The following is a 19,293-nucleotide window of genomic DNA, read 5'->3' as shown; positions in this document are numbered from 1 at the left end:
CAAAACCAGATTCACGGCAGCCCACAGCCTAACCCACCAAGCCCACGACAGCCCACCGCTGCTGCATGTCCTTAACCCACGATTCATAGCCACCAAACCCGACCCACCACCAACATCAAGAGTAGGGGCCATTGAAGACGAAGGAATCGACCTCGAATCTGCCCAGAATGACTTGAACAATCGCTGGTCCACTCGTCGGTGGTGGAAGTACCATTAAGGCACTCGATGGAAAGGACCGTCGGAGAAAAATAAATAAGAGAAAGCCAAGAGAGGAGTTTGACCCGAGAGAGAGAGGGAGAGAGAGATTTGGGAAAATGAAAGATGAGTTTGGGTCTGAGTTTAGTGTTTATTGATGATTTTGTTTTGTTTGGTTGACAAGAAAATTTAAGAAAAATTGAGAAAGTTACTACAAGTTTTTTTTTCTTACTTTTTAAATCTTAATTAAGGTGAATTTTGATTTTTAATTCTGTTTTTATTTTTTTTATTTAGTTAAAATTAATAAATTAATTTTTAAAATATATATGCTGATTTGTCAGGGTGATGTGGCATTTTTTATAATATTTTAATTGTTCCGGCTGCCACCTCAGCTATTTCCGTTGGTTGACTGATGGAAAGGACTAAAACGGAAAGCGTAAATTGGTTTTAGGGACTAAAAATGGAAAAAATAAAATGTAGGGACTAAAATGGAAAAACTTCAAAATATAGGGACTAAAAGTGCAATTGTGCCTACCATTTAATATGAGAAAAAAAAAAGTAACCACCAAATATGACAGAAATACAGTCACATGTAATGTTGGTACTACACAATATGAGAATAGTATCATTAAATGTGAGAAAAAAATAAGAGAACCGCTGAATGTGACAAAAATACAATGACGTATGATGTTAGTATTACTCAATCAAATGTGATGTTTTGGTAACCTGGTATAGCAGATTGCCTACTAATGGATACCGTACCCTAAAAAAAAAAGGCATACGGTAGGATTACCCAAGAGAACCAAAATTCACAATTCTTGGTCTACTCTTGCCATTCTCAGAAGCTTTCCTTTTAAATCTCCACACTTAAAAAAATTCTAGCCGTTAGAAAATCTATCCAAAGCTAGAACAAATCTTCTAGTACAAATACTCACTTTTTTCTCTATATTTGAACAATCAAATCACCAAAATCTCCATTAGATTTTCTTCTTCATAGGAAAACATTGAGAAAATCTTTTGTTAGATTTTGTTATTGGATTTAACCATGATCTCTGGTCGTTGTGCAGTTTGCAAGTATTTGAGAAGAAGATGCCCTTCGGATTGCATTTTCTCTCCTTATTTTCCTCCAAATGATCCTCAAAGATTTTCTTGCGTTCACAGAATCTATGGTGCTAGCAATGTCGGAAAGATGCTCCAGGTAAATAATACTATCTTTATCATTAAATACAATAGATATACACTTCTATGAATTAACATATTTATGATTTATAAAACACAAAAATCCATGGACAGAAGTTGTATATAATCTGACAGCCATACCATGACAGTTTATTAGCACTTACTTAAATGTACAATGTATCATTTTATGCTGCCACTTCATGCTTCTCTTGTTTAATTTTAAAATTTTATGTATTCCATGACATCAAAGTATGAAACCATTCTTTCTCAAGAAAAAAAAGTATGAAACCATAAAATCAAAATAGCGAAATACGTACAAACCGGTATTTATAATTATAACGTACAAATATAATGCATTTGGCACATTGTGGAGTGGCGGAATTGAAATTTGGGTTTTGTTATTAATGAGGAAATTCTTCTTTCTGTTTTAATATAAATGTATGATATTTCAATATATATATATATATATATGTAAAGTTGTGATTTACAACTATGTTTTATGTTGGCTTTATTCCATGACAAAAAGTGTTGTAATTGCTCTAATTTTGTTCCTTGTATTTTGTGGGATTTTATTGTATTGGGTTTAGTATATAAGTCGGTGAAGACTCAATCTTAAATGAAGAATCAGTGGATTTCGCGAGAAGCTCGCGAGAAGCTAAGCCGTGAAAGAGCATGTGAGGAGCACATGACCGGAAGCTGAAGAGTCATGCCAGGCTGTCGTTTTCGCGAGTGTCTCGCAGGTAAGGCCTTCCCGCGAGACAGTTGTGAAACATTCTGCCTGGAGGATTTTTATGTGTGAATTCCTTACCCTTCACCCATACTATATATACCCTCATTACCCACGAATGTAAGAGAGACCATTCAGAAAAAAAAAAAAAAAAAAAAAAAAAAAAAAAAAAAAAAAAAAAAAAAAAACCTAGATAGGTTTTTTGCAACATACACACCCATCTTTTTGAGAGAGAGCTACCCATCCTTAGTGAGAACTAATTGTAGTCTCTTCTCCTTCCCTCTCCCATTATTATACCTTGAGAGGAGATTTGTACCCAAACATAATCCACACATTTTCAGAGTGTAGTGAGTGTTTTTGGTGTTGCTGGGAAGCATTGGAAGATGCCAAGGTTGGCGGATGCAATATGGAGCTTGTTGCGAGATCTGGAAAGCTAGACAAGACACGGTTCCGAGAAGTGTTGTTGGAGTATGAGCTTGGAGGGCTTAGGTACAGAGGGTAGATTAGGCTTAGAGGGTTTCTTGCTTACCCATATATCCCAACTGGTTGTCTAATGGATCCATTACCGCTTGGAGGGCGGCGGAGAGGTTTTTCGCTGAGTTCTTCGGTTTCTTCTTCGATAACAAGTCTCGGTGTTATCTGTGTTTGCATCTCTCTTCCCTACTCTTGTTCATTTTATTTTACTGCTGTGTTGCTTTAAATATGAATTAGAGTAGCTCTCTTACTTGTTTGCTTGCGTTTACACTATTCCGTACTTAGTATTAAGTTAGTGTAAAATCAACCAAGCTGTAATTTGAATTGGGGGTCTAAACAAGCTCTTGTGTTTTCACACATTTCGAGCTTTCAATTGGTATCAGAGCGGGTACACTTGATTTGGTTTCATTACCTAAGTGTGATCCTTGACCCCTTGTGTTTATTTGCCATGGATAGTGCTTTGTATGCTTCTATGGATATTGTTGATTGTAACATGCCATGTATTTGTAAAAATGCCTCTATGAGTGTTTATCCTCATGATTGTGATGCCATGTTAAATGATTCTATGGGTGTTGTTGATATTCCTAACATCAAACTCTTGAAGAAAGATGCTAAGAAGTTTCAAAAGAATTTGAGCAAGTTATTTTGTGAAAATGATGATTTGATTGCTAAGCTCAATGAATCCAATAAATTGGTTGAAAAATATAAGAAACTTGCTGAAAATTCTCTTGAAAAGCTGAAAGAGTTTGAATGTCTGAATATAGACTTGGATGCTAAACTTGTTTTGTCTAACAAACTAGTTGATGATCTTAAAATTTGAAAATGAATCTCTTAAGATGCATGCCAAGAGTTTGATTGCTGAACCTTTTGTTAAAAATGATGATAATATTTGTTGTAATCATGTTGTGGTACCTGATTTTGTGCTTATTGTCTGTTCTACCTCAAAGGACAAATCGGTGTGTATTCCTCCACACAAAAGAAACCAAAAGGTAGAGAGAAAAGCTCTTAAGCCTAAGCCTCTGTTTAGGTCTCATCCTAAGGAATTAAGTGGATCTAAGTTTGTTCCTAATTGCCACCATTGTGGTGTGATCGGTCACATAAGACCTCAATGCCCTAAGTTAAAAAGAGAACAAACTCATGTTGCTAGATCCTTTCCTAAAAGGCCTAGTGGACCTAAACCCATTGTTTGTCACCATTGTGGTGCCTTTGGTCATCTTAGACCACATTGCTCTAAGTTTCAAGCTCTTGAAAGAATCAAAAGAAAAGAGAAACTTAAGTTGTTTGGAAGGTGTGCTATGAAAGCAAAACCAATTTTAAGGGAAAATGGTAAGTTGTTGGAAAAAGTTTTTGATGTTCTTACCTTCTTATCTATGTGCATCTCCGGTTCACATTCTTCCAACCCTCGTCTCACTTCTCATGAGACACTCATTCTAAACAATCATTCCGTTTGGATGAGGAAGGGTTCCTATGGTTGAGTTTTTGCTCATTTGGTTCTTGATCTAATTCTTTCGATCTTTGTATGACCCTTCATGCATTAGATGCTTCATTATCATGCATTTGTACATTTTGCATCTCTTTATATGCATTGTTCTGTTTTTGTTTTTTATCTTACTTTTATGTCTTTATTTTGTGTGTGTAAAAATCCAAAACCACATAAGAAGTGAAAAATTCAAAAAGTTTGATCATATATATTTGAGCACTTTTCACATGTGAGTTTGGCCTAGTACCTTCGTACTAATGGCGTAGTGCATTTACGAGCTTAACTTGTTTTGTATGCACATATATCTTTGTGGGAGAAATCTTGAAATCTAGGTATGATTGTTGTAAATAGATCTTCAAGCTTGTCATGAATGATTGGTCAATAGTCTTGTTTGTCTTGATACTTGCATAGACTTGTACCTTTATATCTTCCCACTTTTATTTTTATGTTTTTGCAAATAGAGCTCACCAAATGTAAATCTCAAAATGAAAAAGAGATTATGAGCTGCAAAAACCTGTCGCACATACTAGTATTTGACTAAGAAAAAGGGAAAGCGACCTTTTAAATTGAAATGTATGGTGCTCAAAAAGTCAAAGGCTAAATCATAATGTTGAAATATCAAAAAATTCAAGCACCGAGCTCAAAAAGAGATGTATTATCCAAAAAGGATCAAATGTTATAAATTATGCAGAAGCCAAATGAAAAGCTTCTAATTTTTGTAATCATTCTCTTGTGGGAGTTCATATATACTCATTTCTATAATTGAGATAGACTACTTGATTTCGTATTAGTTGTGTATGACTTGATTGAATTGGTCATTGAAGCTTCACTCTAGTCTAAGGACTATTCCACACTTGATCCACACACACAACACACAAGTTTAATGTTCAATGAATGCCTATTTCATTTGTGTGGTTGTATATGTTCAAATGTGATGTGTGTGTGCTCAACCATATGTGGATCAGACCAAAAAGACTTTTTCTTGTTCTTTTTGTTTCCTTTTGGAAGTGATTTGTATCACCTATGTTTATCAAAGTTTTTCAAGTTGTTTTTGTGTGAAAAAAATGTTTTCTGGGTGTTTTCATGACCCATTTCATATGTAAACTCAACTGGGAGTTAAATGCTCCAAATCTCATGTTTTTCAACTTCGTACAGAGAGTTCCGCCTGTTTCACGAGTAGTTCGCTTGTAAGGCTTACCCGCAAAAAATTTCGCGAGCACTTTCGCGAGTCAGCTTCCCGCGAAAATTCCCAGATCAGCTTTTTAAAGGGCATTTCGTGGGACATTTGTTTTAAACTTCTCCCATCTTCTCCCAAACCCCTATTTTAATGCTTTAACATCAAAACCCAACTAATTTCAAGTGTTTTACATTTCATAAACATATCTAAGGTAATCTTTAACTCTTTTCATCTATTTTGATCCTTAGATTATGCTTTTTGGGGTTTTATGTTCATAATTGAGATTTTCTCAAATGGGAGTTGGAAAACTTAATTTTTATCAATCTTTTTGATTGGGCTTTGTTTTAAATGATGATTTGCTTTGGATGTTGGCCCCTTGTGGCAAAAATAACATGTATTTAGGCAAGATTTTCATATGTTCTTGCATTGTTTAACTGTGTAGTGTGTGCACTCTAAGTGTTTGATAAAATGCCCAAATGGCATTTTCTCGTTGTTTTGGACTCTGATGAGTACCAAACTTTAAGGATCACCATAATTATTCATGTTTATCATGTTTTGATCATTGGTGGTGTGTTTTATACACTTTGCCTCGTGAGTGCTTTTTCATGCATTGGTCATGCATCTCACATGCACACTAGATGCACCTTTGTTGCACACACTTGATCACTTGACATGTTTTGCACTTCACTCATGCTAGTTAAGTATTTTTAGACCTCTTAGTACATTTAACATGTTCTTGTGTCTATGTCATACCTAGGTTTACATCATGTTCCATCATACTTAGCATGTCATGTTCTTTATGCTTTGTAGCATTTTTTTTAATGTTTTTGTCTTATATTTTAGCTTCATTTTCTCATTTATCTTGCACCCTTCATGCATCATACCCTTGCTCATATCTTCTTTTCTTTCTCTCATTCCTCTTGATTGTTTTGTCTATTCGTGACAAAAAGGGGGAGAGTATACCGAAGAGTATACAGGTTTGTATTGTCATTTCTATATGACTCATGTGCACACTCTTAGGGGGAGTAATTCTACCTCGTGCACATTCGTAGGGGGAGAAAGCTATAGGGGAAATGCATATACTAAGGGGGAGAAGACTTTTTCCTTGTTTTGTTTTGGTTTATATTATTGTTTTGTTTTGTGTTAGGACATATGTGTTTCACATGTTAAGAACATATGTCTTGATTTTATATAATTGGCTTATCCTTTGACAAAATACACTTTACTTGTATTTAGGTAGAATTAGGATGTTTTAAATACTTCAAGAAACCCTGTTACAAGATCACGTATTGAAGCTTTCAAGTCTGTTCAAGAAAACAAGTTCAGAGTGCAAAATCATTAAAGCTCGACACCTGGTCGACAGCTGCATCTATCGAGTTTAAGGAAGCTGTTCTTCATTCAGTGTGCTCGACACCTTCTCGACAGCTGCTCAACACTTGCTATCTGTCGAGATTTAAGATTTTCAGAATTTCAATATGATTTTCTTGGGATCCGTGAATGTGTCTTTGGGCTTTCTTTTCTCCTAACCCTAGATATATAAAAGGATCAGTTTAAGGGCCGTTAAAGTGTTCACAAGTTGCACAAGTTTTGAGCAAATTCTGTTCAAGCAAATTGTGACCGAAGACAAAGTTCTTGTCCTAGTTCATCTCTTTCTCTTGAAGAAGTTGTTGTGTATGTGCACCATAGGGTTTTGTGACCAAAAATCTTCTTGATCTTCATCGTTTGGATGAACTAAAGAACTTTGCAACCAACAACCTTCTTAGTTGGTGATTGAAGTCGCGTACTAGGATTCGCGTAATTGGTTAGTCACGTACTGGGAGTCGTGCATCTGAAAGGGGAACTGTCACTACAGAACAAGTCCAATTGGGTATTGGAGTAAGGGTTCAACTGTAGGTTGGTAAGGTATTTGGATTCCTTTACTTATAACCGTTTGTTGTGATAACAGTGGAGTTTTGGTAGTGGTGACCTAAAAATCACCCGGTTGGGTTTTTGCCGTTAGGTTTTCCCCAATCGTAAACAAATTACCGTGTTATTTATTTTTCGCTGCATTATTAGTTTATTGGTGATTTGTTTGTGCTACCACGCGTTTGCATGATAAATTGATTAATTAACAACTTGACTAATTAATTAATTAATTTCTATCATAAGGGATCATTCAGTTTGTGGCTTATCAAGTGGTATCAGAGCAGGCACACTCTGATTAGGGTTTAATCTTTGCTGTGTTGATCCATTGACGCCTGTTGTCATGACTGTAACCAGCTTGAAGAGATCTATGTTTTCAAATACATCTTGTTTTTCAAATCTCTTTTTGATTGAGTGTTTCAGAAAATACAATTCTAAAAGTTATTTGAATTCTCCTATAATTACTATAGAAAAAGATCTCAGTTTGGCTAAGAAGAACTAGACTGTCTTAGAATGAAAATGTGCAAAGGAGTTCGTCTGAGAAGAGTAAACATTAAAGGCTTAGCTCAGAAAAGGCAGATGAGAGAAAGCACCATTCCCACTGATCTGTCATCTAAACATGAAGTGTGTTTTATGATGAAATCTGCATTTAAAGTTATGGACACATGTCTATGGTACCTCGACAGCAGTTGCTCAAGACATATGACTGGAGATAGATCTCTCTTCAAGACCTTTGAGTCTAAAAAGGGTGGCAATGTAACTTTCAGTGATGGGAGCAAATCTCAAATTAAAGGAAAGGTAATTATTTCTCTACCTGGACTGCCAGACATTGCAAATGTCCTCTATGTAGAAGGTCTAAGGGTAAACCTGTTAAGCATAAGTTAGATATGTGATCAAGACTTCATGGTGCTTTTCTCACAAGGAAAATGTCTTGTCATGGATGAGTCTGGAAAAAACCTCATAAGTGGTGTTCGTACTTTAGACAACTGTTATGGATTGGTTCCTAATGCTGATATTGTGCGCAACAGTATTCGTTTACCTAATGAAGATTTATGGCATCAACGGATGGGTCATGCTAGTTACAAATATCTTTCTATTGTATCTAAGCATGAATCAGTCTTGGGAATACCGAAACTTAGTAGAATGAACAATGTGGTGTGTGGACTATGTCAACTTGGGAAACAGACAAAAACTAAGCATCCAAGCACTCAGACATCAGCTACATCTAGGCTATTAGAGCTCCTACATTTGGATCTTATGGGTCCAACTAGAACCGAGTCTCTTGGTGGTAAGAGATACATCATGGTTGTGGTAGACGACTTTACCAGATACACTTGGGTCATTCTCTTACGATCCAAGTCTGATGCTCCTGAGCACATTGAAGCCTTATGCACAAGATTGCAGAATGAGAAGAACTTGAAGATTGATCGAATTCGAAAACTCATATATGGAGTCCTTTTGCCTTAGATCAGGTATATCTCAAGAATTCTCTGCTCCTATTACTCCTCAGCAAAATGGTGTGATAGAAAGAAAGAACAGAGTTATTCAAGAAAAGGCTAGAGCCATGTTATATAACAAGGATTTGGCCAGAAACTTTTGGGGAGAAGTTGTAAACACTGCTTGTCATACAGTTAATAGGATGTACTTCAGACCCAGTACCAAGAAGATTCCATATGAGTTATGGAAAGGAAGAAAGTCGAATGTGAAGTACTTCAGGATCTTTGGAAACACCTGTTTCATCCTCAAGGATAGAGAGAATGTGGGAAAGTTTGACTGTAGAAGTGATGAAGGCATATTTTTGGGCTGCTCCTCCACAAGCAAGGCTTATCGAGTATACAACAAGAGAACTATGAAGATAATGGAGACAGTAAATGTTGTTATTGATGAGTCTTCAGATTCCAGTTCTCAGAAAAGTATTGAAGAGTTACCCAAAGAAATTCTTCATCCTGAGCCTAATGAAGTTCAAGAACTTATTGAACAAGAACCTGCATCTCCAAGTACTCCTAGTACTCCCAGTGTTTTGGAAGATTCTGTAGACATATCCACTTCACCAGATTTTGAGTCTCGTGAAGAGAAAAGACCTTCATCCAGGGTTAAATTAAACCATCCTCCAGAAGATATTGTAGGAAATATGAATGAACTTACATTAAGGAAACGAACTGTTGATAAATATGTTGCTAACTTTGTGTCTTATTCTTGTTATTTATCACAGGTTGAACCCACAAAAGTTGAGGAAGCTCTTCAGGTTGAAAGTTGGGTTGAAGCAATACATGATAAACTTCTTCAGTTTCGGAGGAATGATGTTTGGACCTTGGTACCTAGACCAGAAGGTGACCACATCATTGGTACAAAGTGGATATTCCGCAACAAGACTGATAAGGAGGGCAATGTGATCCGGAACAAGGCTCGGCTTGTAGCTCAAGGATACTCTCAAATGGAAGGAGTAGACTACGATGAGACATTTGCTCTGGTTGCCCGTATGGAGTCCATCAGAATTCTCCTTACACTGGCATGTCAATTAAAGTTCAAGTTTTATCAGATAGATGTGAAGACCGCTTTCTTAAATGGATTTCTTAAAGAAGACATTTATGTGGAGCAACCAAAAGGGTTTATTGATCCACACTTTCCAGATCATGTACTATACCTCAAGATATCACTCTATGGGTTAAAGCAAGCCTTCAGAACTTGGTATGATCGACTTACACAATACTTGATGTCACATGGGTTCATAAGAGGAAAGGCTGATCAGACTCTTTTCATCAAAAGATAGCGAGCTAATAGTTGCCCAAGTCTATGTTGATGACATCATCTTTGGATCGACTAAGGATGAACTTGCTCATGATTTCTCAAAACTCATGCAGGCAGAGTTTAAGATGAGCATGATTGGAGGGCTGACTCACTTCCTTGGGTTGCAAATTCGTCAACAAGATTCAGGTATATTTCTATCTCAATCTAAATATGCTAAGAATCTTATGAAAAAAATTTGATTTAGAATCTGCTAGTTCTGTCAGAACCCCTATGAGCCCAAATGTTAAACTCACTGTTGACTTGTTAGGTAGAAGTGTTGATCCTTCTCTTTATAGAAGCATGATAGGTAGTCTCCTTTACCTTACTGCTAGTAGACCTGACATTAGTTACAGTGTTGGAGTCTGTGCTAGATATCAGGCTAATCCCAAAGAGTCCCATATGACTGCTTTAAAGAGAATCATAAAGTATGTCAAAACCACTGTTGAGTTCGGTATATGGTATAGCAAGGACACAAGTGATGTCCTAGTTGGGTACTCTGATGCTGATTGGGCTGGGAATGCTGATGATAGAAAGAGTACTTCAGGGGGTTGTTTCTATGTTGGTAATAATCTTATCTCTTGGATGAGTAAAAAGCAAAACTCCATCTCATTATCCACTGTAAAAGCTGAGTACATTGCTGCTGGTAGCTGTTGTACCCAACTCTTATGGATGCAAAAACTCCTCCATGATTATGGTATCTGTCAAGAACATCTCACTATCTATTGTGACAATACTAGTGCCATTAATATCTCTAAGAATCCGGTTCAACATTCTAGAACTAAACACATAGAGATTCGACATCATTTCATTAGAGAACTTGTCGAAGATGGTACTCTTACTCTTGAGTTCATTCACACCGATGATCAGAAGGCTGACCTATTTACCAAACCTCTTGACAGTAAACGCTTCGAATTCCTTCGTCAAAACATTGGTGTAATCTCCATGGGATGATCTTCCTCTTTGTTTCCGTCTTCTTCATGCATCTGCATCTAGTTTTTATGCTTTGTTTGTTTAATATGTTTTTGTTTGGTTATTTTTTAGTTTTTGCTTTGTTTTGTTTTTCTTTATAAAAAAAATGAAAAATCAGAAAAATACAAAAACAGTATGTGTTTGTGTACATTAGTACTTGTGTACCTTGGATGGCCATTGAAACAAAATCTTCTAAACTTTGTATCATTTGTAACTTAGATGAGCATCTCTATGCACAACTAAGCAAGTGAGTTTTGTGGCTCGTGTTTGTAATGAGTACGATTAAGTTGTCTCTTAAACTTAACATGCATATCACTCTTTTTGACGGGAATGACTAAAAAATCCTGAGGGAAAAGTATAAATAACCATCTCACCACTATTACCCGCCAATCATAATAAGACACCTGTATGCTTCGGCATAGCAAAAGTGCAGTGTCAATGACATTGTGTGCCTAGGCATAGCAAAATTTGAATGAAAATTATCATTGGGTATTTCTTTCCTCTCTCTAATAAGCCCATGCATGATATGTTTAAAAGGAAAAATATGCAAAGAAAATTCAAAAGCAAAAAGATAAAAAATGCTTTAAAAATGATTGCAAGCGTGTATTCTAGGAGATGTGGGAGTTATAGGATGTACCTTAAAAGTGATAGTCTCCATCAAGCAGTTATGATTGTGTGTGAGTTAAAGTGATTTTCTCATATCTCAAATCGTCATAACATGCATACACTTATGCAATCTTGCGATATTTTTCACACATAACACACAATATTCTTTGCTACTCTTGATACATGTGTAGGTACAATGTGATTTAGCCATCATGAGGTTTTACATGTATTAATGTATGCTCACTAAACTGTCTAGACTTGTTTTTGAAATATGAAATTGGTTAGACTTGTTAGTGTGTGTGTGTGTGTGGTTGTGGAGATCCATGTGCTTAAATTTTCATTTGAGAGATGATTTTAAGAGCTTAATATGTTGATTGGATCGTTGGTTGAGTTGCATGTTGGATTGCATTCATGTTTGTGTTTTTCACATCTCGAAAAATTGTTTTTAAAAGCTGGCTTGACACCTCCTCGATACCTGGCTATCTGTCGAGCTTCCTAAAGCTTTTTCTTATCGTAATCTCGCCTGCACCTCGATACCTTGGATCTATCGAGATTAGGTCTGTATGCTCGATAGCTTCTAGATACCTGGTGGATCGATCGAGCTTCTGTTCTATATTCTGGTGTGATGATCCTCGATACCTCCTCGACACCTCAACTGTCGACGTATATTTTCTCGACACCTCCTCGACAGATCCCTCGACACCTGTCGATACCTGCATCTGTCGAGAATTACTGGCTTTCCTATATAAAGCCCATGCGCGATCCGGTCTTCATTTCCATCGATCTCTCTCTCAATACTTCTCTGTTTCTCTCCCAAAAACTCTCCAATCTCACTCCTATCTTGGTTCTCAAGGATTTTCCAAGGTTTTCCAAGTTTTTCCTCACTTGGTAAGTTTCTAATCCTTTCTCATTCATGCATTTCATGTTTTGAAACCTAAGATTTGGGATTTTTTGAAATTGATGAGATTTCATTGAAATTTTGGGTTGGGTTTTCACTTAAATGTGTTTAAAACCTCATACATTGCATCACATTAGCATTATAATGGTTTTTCCATGCATTTAGATGTGTGCTACATGTTCATGAATTTCCCATGCATACGTACTTCTTTTCAATATATTTGATATATTTGAAAATGTTTGGGACTTTTCTGATTGTCTTTCTTTTTCTCCCTCTCTGTTGTTTACGTTAGTCGTGTCTATGGCACCTAAGCGTAAATCCACTCCAGCCCAGAACCCTCTTCATTCCGGTGCTTCTTCTTCGTCTGATCCTACCTTATCTCATATCCGGATCCGTGATGATGATGCCTTTAAGGCATTTTCGGAGAACTTTTCTAGATGAGGCATTCATTCGAAATGCCAAGTCATCTTGTCAGATTTTGCTGACACCGACCTTCCCTCTGTCATTCACAGTAGGGGATGGGAGTCACTGTGTGACGCCCCAGTCACCTGTCCTCTCATGCTGATCCAAGAGTTCTACTCCAACATGCACGGGATTGATCGGTCAGTACCTCTTTTCTTCACTCGCGTTCGAGGTACACGCATTCCTATCACACCGCAGCTAATTGCGGATGTGCTTCGAGTTCTTAGGATAGAGTTTCCTGACTATCCTGGTTGTGAGCGTCTGAGGACTGTGTCCAGGGATGAGCTCATGTCTGCTTTCTGTGAGCGTCCTACTTCTTGGGGCGAGTGTCTTTTTACACCATGTCGACCTTTTGCTAAAGGTCCTAGATTCATGAACATGGTGATGACTTTTGTTTTACATCCCCTCTCTCACTATAACTCCATCACAGAGCCTCGTGCTCGGTTTTTGCTGTCTCTTCTTGAGCATCTTACCATAGACTTCCCTTGTCATTTCATTCTGTCTATCATAGATGTTCATCTAGATTCGGCGACCAGTGATAAGCTCATCTTTCCTTCTGCTATCACGAGGATTTTACGCCATTTTTCTGTTCATTTTCCTTCATCCGACCATTTTACAGTCATGTGTGCCACAGATCACGCTACCGTTAAACATAGCGAGGCCCAGCTTCGGTCGTGACAGTCGGATTCAGTGGCTCCTTCCTCTCGTTCCTCTCCATCCCGTTCGGCTCCATCCACATCAATTCCTCCTTCCTCTTCGAGCGATGTGTCTCTAGGAGATATTATGGCGCAGCTGTAGCGCATGGATACTCACCTCGATACACTCTCTACGGAGTTGTATCAGGTGAACGTTCGTGTCAGTCGTATTGCACGATGACAGGCGTCTATGGGTGGATTTGCTCATGAGGCTACTCCTTCACCTCCTTCTCCTGTGGCTTCTGCTTTTAAGGATGATGATGATGGTGATGACGATGATGCTTCAGATGATGATGATGGAGATGCTAGCCCTACCGATGAGATGTCTATTTGACACTCTTACCCTTTGTCATTCGTGACAAAAAGGGGGAGTAGTTTTGGTATGAGAGTAGTCTATCTTAGGGGGAGAGTTAGTATAGGATCATTTTGTTAAGGAAGTGTTGATAAATTTTTTTTTAGGGATGTAGTGAGGATAGTATGTATCTTTTCTTTTCTTTCTTTTTAGATACATTACTCTTGTACATGAGGTCTTGTGACCATTTCTAGACATACATTGTACTTATTTCTTTATTTATATTGATGTATGTTTTTCTTTCACCTACCCCTTTATGTGTTGTTTCTTTTCGCTCTTTATACATATGTTTCTTATATTTGTATGCAATCTATTATTTCTGTTTCACACAAAGATGCCTTGATGAGTTTTGTTTAAAGTGTTTCAGAAATACAGGTTGTCAAAGTTTACTTGCCATAAAAACTCTTCTTGCAAAATTTTTCAAGAGTTTGTGTTAGGATAGATTTTATTGTATTCAACAAGTGAATATGAGTTGAGTGATTTATGACTTCTCTTATATGTTCATTTGTTTGTTGTGGTTTTGTCACGGATTGCCAAAGGGGGAGATTGTTAGGACATATGTGTTTCACATGTTAAGAACATATATCTTGATTTTATGTAATTGGCTAATCATTTGACAAAACACACTTTATTTGTATTTGGGTAGATTTAGGATGTTTTAAATACTTTAAGAAACCTTGTTTCAAGATCACGTATTGAAGCTTTCAAGTCTGTTCAAGAAAACAAGTTCAAAGTGCAAAATCATTAAAACTCGACAGCTGGTCGACAGCTAGATCTATCGAGTTTAAGGAAGCTGATCTTCATTCGGTGTGCTCGACACCTTCTCGACAGTTGCTCAACACCTGCTATCTATCAAGGTTTAAGATTTTCAGAATTTCAATCTGATTTTCTTGGGATCCGTGAATGTGTCTTTGGGCTTTCTTTTCTCCTAACCCTAGACATATAAAATGATCAGTTTAAGGGCCGTCAAAGTGTTCACAAGTTGCACAAGTTTTGAGCAAACTCTGTTCAAGCAAATTGTGACTGGAGACGAAGTTCTTGCCCTAGTTCATCTCTTTCTCTTGAAGAAGTTGTTGTGTATGTGCACCATAGGGTTTTGTGACCAAGCATCTTCTTGATCTTCATCATTTAGATGAACTGAAAAATTTTGCAACCAACAACCTTCTTAGTTGGTGATTGAAGTCACGTACTGGGATCTTCGCAATTGGTTAGTCACGTATTGGAAGTCGTGCATCTGAAAGGGGAATTGTCACTACAGAACAAGTTCAATTGAGTATTGGGGTAAGGGTTCAACTGTAGGTTGGTAAGGTACTTGGATTCCTTTACTTGTAACCGCTTGTTGTAATAATAGTGGAGTTTTGGGAGTGGTGACCTAAAAATCACCCGGTAGGGTTTTTGCCGTTAGGTTTTCCCCATTCGTAAACAAATTACCATGTTATTTATTTTCCGTTGCATTATTAGTTTATTGGTAATTTGTTTCTGCTACCACGCGTTTGCATGATAAATTGATTAATTAACAACTTAACTAATTAATTAATTAATTTCTATCACAAGTAGTCATTCAGTTTGTGGCCTATCATTTTGGTTTATATTACTCTTCTGCCCTAGTAGGATCTTGTTCCTAGATGCATATACTTCATGTATTTTGCATTGGTCGAGTGTTAGACATGCATTTATCCTTATGCTATTGTGCTTTATTGATTGCATGTTCGCATGATCATTTGCTTTGCTATATGATCATTGTGGTCATTTCCATATGACTGTCACGTGTTTGATAAAGTTGTTTACATGTTTCACAACATGTTTACTTGATCGCATTTTACTTGTTACATTATACTTGTCCTTTTATCACTTGATTTACCTTGAGGGTCTAATGTGTTTTGTGCAAGTGTTTCAGGTTACAGGTATATATGTTCCAAGTGCTACATAGCTTCTAGATTTAGGTGTGAGTGAGTTTTGCCGTTGTTCCCAGACTCACGTTTAAGTCTAGAGTCTATTATAGGGTGTTTTGTCACGGAATAGCCAAAGGGGGAGATTGTAAAGTTGTGATTTACAACTATGTTTTATGTTGGCTTTATTCCATGAAAAAAATTATTGTAATTGCTCTAATTTTGTTCCTTGTATTTTGTGGGATTTTATTGTATTGGGTTTAGTATTAAGTTGGTGAAAACTCAAGCTTAAATGAAGAATCAGTGGATTTCGCAAGAAACTCACGAGAAGCTAAGCCGCGAAAGAGCATATGAAGAGCACATGACTGGAAGCTGAAGAGTCGTGCCAGGCTGTCATTTTCGCGAGTGTCTCGCGGGTAAGGCCTTCCCGTGAGATAGTCGCGAAACATTCTACTTGGAGGATTTTTATGTGTAAATTCCTTATCCTTCACCCATACTATATATACCCTCATTACCCACAAATGTAAGAGAGGCCATTCAAAAAAAAAAAAAAAAAAAAAAAAAAAAAAAAAAAAAAAAAAAGATAGGTTTTCTACAACACACACACCCATCTTTTTTTAGAGAGAGCTACCCATCCTTAGTGAGAATTAATTGTAGCCTCTTCTCCTTCCCTCTCCCATTATCATACCTTGAGAGGAGATTTGTACCCAAACACAATCCACACCTTTTCAGAGTGTAGTGAGTGTTTTTGGTGTTGCTGGGAAGCATTGGAAGATGCCAAGGTTGGCGGATGCAACATGGAGCTTGTTGCGAGATCCGGAAAGCTAGACAAGACATGGTTCCGAGAAGCCTTATTGGAGTAGGAGCTTGGAGGGCTTGGGTACAGAGGGTAGATTAGGCTTGAAGGGTCTCTTACTTACCCATGTATCCCAACTAATTGTCTAGTGGATCGATTACCACTTGGAGGGCGGCGGTGAGGTTTTTCGCCAAGTTCTTCGGTTTCCTCTTCGATAACACGTTTCGGTGTTATCTGTGTTTGCATCTCTTTTCCCTACTCTTGTTCATTTCATTTTACTGCTGTGTTGCTTTAAATATAAATTAGAGTAGCTCTCTTGCTTGTTTGCTTGCGTTTACACTATTTCGCACTTAGTATTAAGTTAGTGTAAAATCAACCAAGCCGTAATTTGAATTGGGGGTCTAAACAAGCTCTTGTGTTTTCACACATTTCGAGCTTTCAATATATATATTTTGGAGGTAAGATTATACCTATTAATTATCTCTTCCAAACATAGCTATAACCTTGTGCATTCGATGATTATATAAGAAGAGACAAATCACCGCGCACCCTTAGCGCCATAGTCACTCCACAAGTATAAGTGCTTGTGAGGTGTGGGGGAGATAAGGGTCGGGATTCAAGTTTTCAGGAGGGAGTTTCACACATATATACACTTTAGATTAGGTTAGAGTAGAATTTCTATTTTGTAAAAAAAATTTAAAAAAAATTAAAAAAAAAAGAAGACAATTCCTAGCTATTAGAATATGTATATATATATAAAGAATATGGGGTTAATGAGCTCACACCGGGGTTGATGAGCCCACACCAAAGACCCATTTTTTAATTCAATAAAAAAAAAATATATATATATATAGAATAGACTTGGATATTTATCAATGATTATATATATATATATATATATATATATATATGCTTTGGATTTCTTACAACACCATGGTTTTGACATTATTATTTAATCAAATTCAGCAACTTCCATCCCATCTCCGATCTCAAGCAGCGGATACTTTGTATTTTGAGGCACAATATCGACTTCAAGACCCCGTTTATGGCTGTGTTGGTATTATCTCTCAATTACATCAACAAATAAACAGTGCAGAAAGCCAGGTAGCTAAAATCCAAGCTGAGATTTCCTTCCTCAATTCTAATGCACAAGAAGTTGAAGAACCCCAAGTTGATCAGCATATTGAAGCCAATTCCAACTTCATCAACAATTTATTGCCAGAACAAATCAATACTCTTGACCTGTCGCCCTATGGCCTTCCTTCCACTCAAACATCTTGGTTTAATTAGTGTTGTTTTGCAAATAATGAATAAAGTGGAAGATTTCTATGCAAATAAGACGATGCAATTAATGCATATTTGTAGCATTGGTAACAATAGCCTAGGTGTTTCTTCTCCTTTTTTTGTATGCTTTAGGCCTAATTATTTTCATTAAAGACTACTTTTACCCCATTATTTATATACTTCACTCACTCACTACATTTTTTTTATTGTTTTAACAACCGTAGTAGCCAACAAATGACTTACTGGTATAAGAACTGAACTCGACTAACTCAAAGAACTTATGTCTAGACGTTAATTTATCTAAATGCAACACATGTCCAAACAACAAAAGATCCTCAACAACTTTAAAGCAATTATAATGTCAATTTTGTCAAAAACAAGTCATTCATGGTGATCCAATTAATCTGTTTACAAATGATGGGCTATAATCTAATGTAATCAATTTTGTCAATACATGTCATCTTTTTATTATTGGTTATAACCTAAAATTCTAACAAAGTTTATAACCAAACTTTGTCATCAAAAAAGAAAATCAAAAAAATCATATTGTCCTTTGTCATATTTAAATACTTGCAAAACAAGTCGTTTACCTATTTGGATTGAGCATCATCCCTAACTCAAATTTCATAAATCAAACTCAATTCCCATAACTCATTTCTCTAACTCTATTTTTTCAATCACTCAAACTAAAACTTGTTTTGTTTCATATCTTGGTCTCTATAACTCAAAATTTTGCATAAAGTGGTGGGGTCCATTTGCATGAAAAGAAGTAAAGTGAAAAACTTGTGGGTGTATGCTAGTGTGATGTAAGAGTGAAGAAGAGGTGTGTCTGAAAAGCAACAAAAAAAAATGAAACAAAGAAAGACTAGTGACATGACAATGCAATGCCATGGGCCCCATAAATGCAGCTCAATTACAATACAAGATTGTGAGGAAAATGGGCTTTTGCCCTTAATTTTTAAGCTATGCAGTAATTTATCCCTATTTTGAAACTATATAAAAATGTGTCACTCTTTTGGAACTCAATTTCCCCATATAACTTGGTTTTACCATTTCCAAGTTATCTTCTGCACATGTCTAGTGTTTTAACTATAACTTTCTACTCATTATTCCAATTGATTCAAGATTGGTTTCATTTGAAAGGAGATTTAATTCTCTACAACTTTTCCAGAAATAGAGAAAACCAAATTTCAATATTTGTAAGGCCAAAAATGTGATTCAAGTCATAGCTGAAAAATCGTAACGGTTTTTGAGCATTTTCTGAAGAGAAATCATATTAATACCAATCGGTATTATTTAGGTTCCAATTAATACTAATCGGAATTAATCAGATTTCAATTAGTACCAATCAGTAATAATAATTTTCCAATTAATGTTGATTGGCACTAATAAGAAAACTCGAAATATCGATCGTTAATAAT

General features: G+C 36.5%; 1 protein-coding gene across 1 annotated transcript; it reads left to right on the top strand.

The window, feature by feature from the left end:
• The first annotated feature begins 1,240 nt into the window (after positions 1-1,240).
• LOC115970660 (LOB domain-containing protein 24-like) lies at positions 1,241-17,878 on the top strand. The gene is made up of 2 exons (XM_031090253.1): positions 1,241-1,393; positions 17,555-17,878. The coding sequence occupies exons 1-2, from the start codon at positions 1,241-1,243 to the stop codon at positions 17,876-17,878; spliced, it is 477 nt and encodes a 158-aa protein (XP_030946113.1).
• The last annotated feature ends 1,415 nt before the right edge of the window (positions 17,879-19,293 follow it).

The sequence above is a fragment of the Quercus lobata genome, chromosome 12 (assembly GCF_001633185.2).
Source record: "Quercus lobata isolate SW786 chromosome 12, ValleyOak3.0 Primary Assembly, whole genome shotgun sequence".
Classification (NCBI taxonomy): domain Eukaryota; kingdom Viridiplantae; phylum Streptophyta; class Magnoliopsida; order Fagales; family Fagaceae; genus Quercus; species Quercus lobata.
Note: the sequence above shows the minus strand (reverse complement) of the source record. Positions and strands in the feature narration are given on the sequence as shown.

Excerpts from the sequence above, each read along its gene's own strand:
- LOC115970660 (XM_031090253.1), top strand. The coding sequence starts at position 1,241 with ATGATCTCTGGTCGTTGTGCAGTTTGCAAGTATTTGAGAAGAAGATGC. Across the intron at positions 1,394-17,554 it reads ATGTCGGAAAGATGCTCCAG|CAACTTCCATCCCATCTCCG; the intron begins GTAAATAATACT and ends AATCAAATTCAG.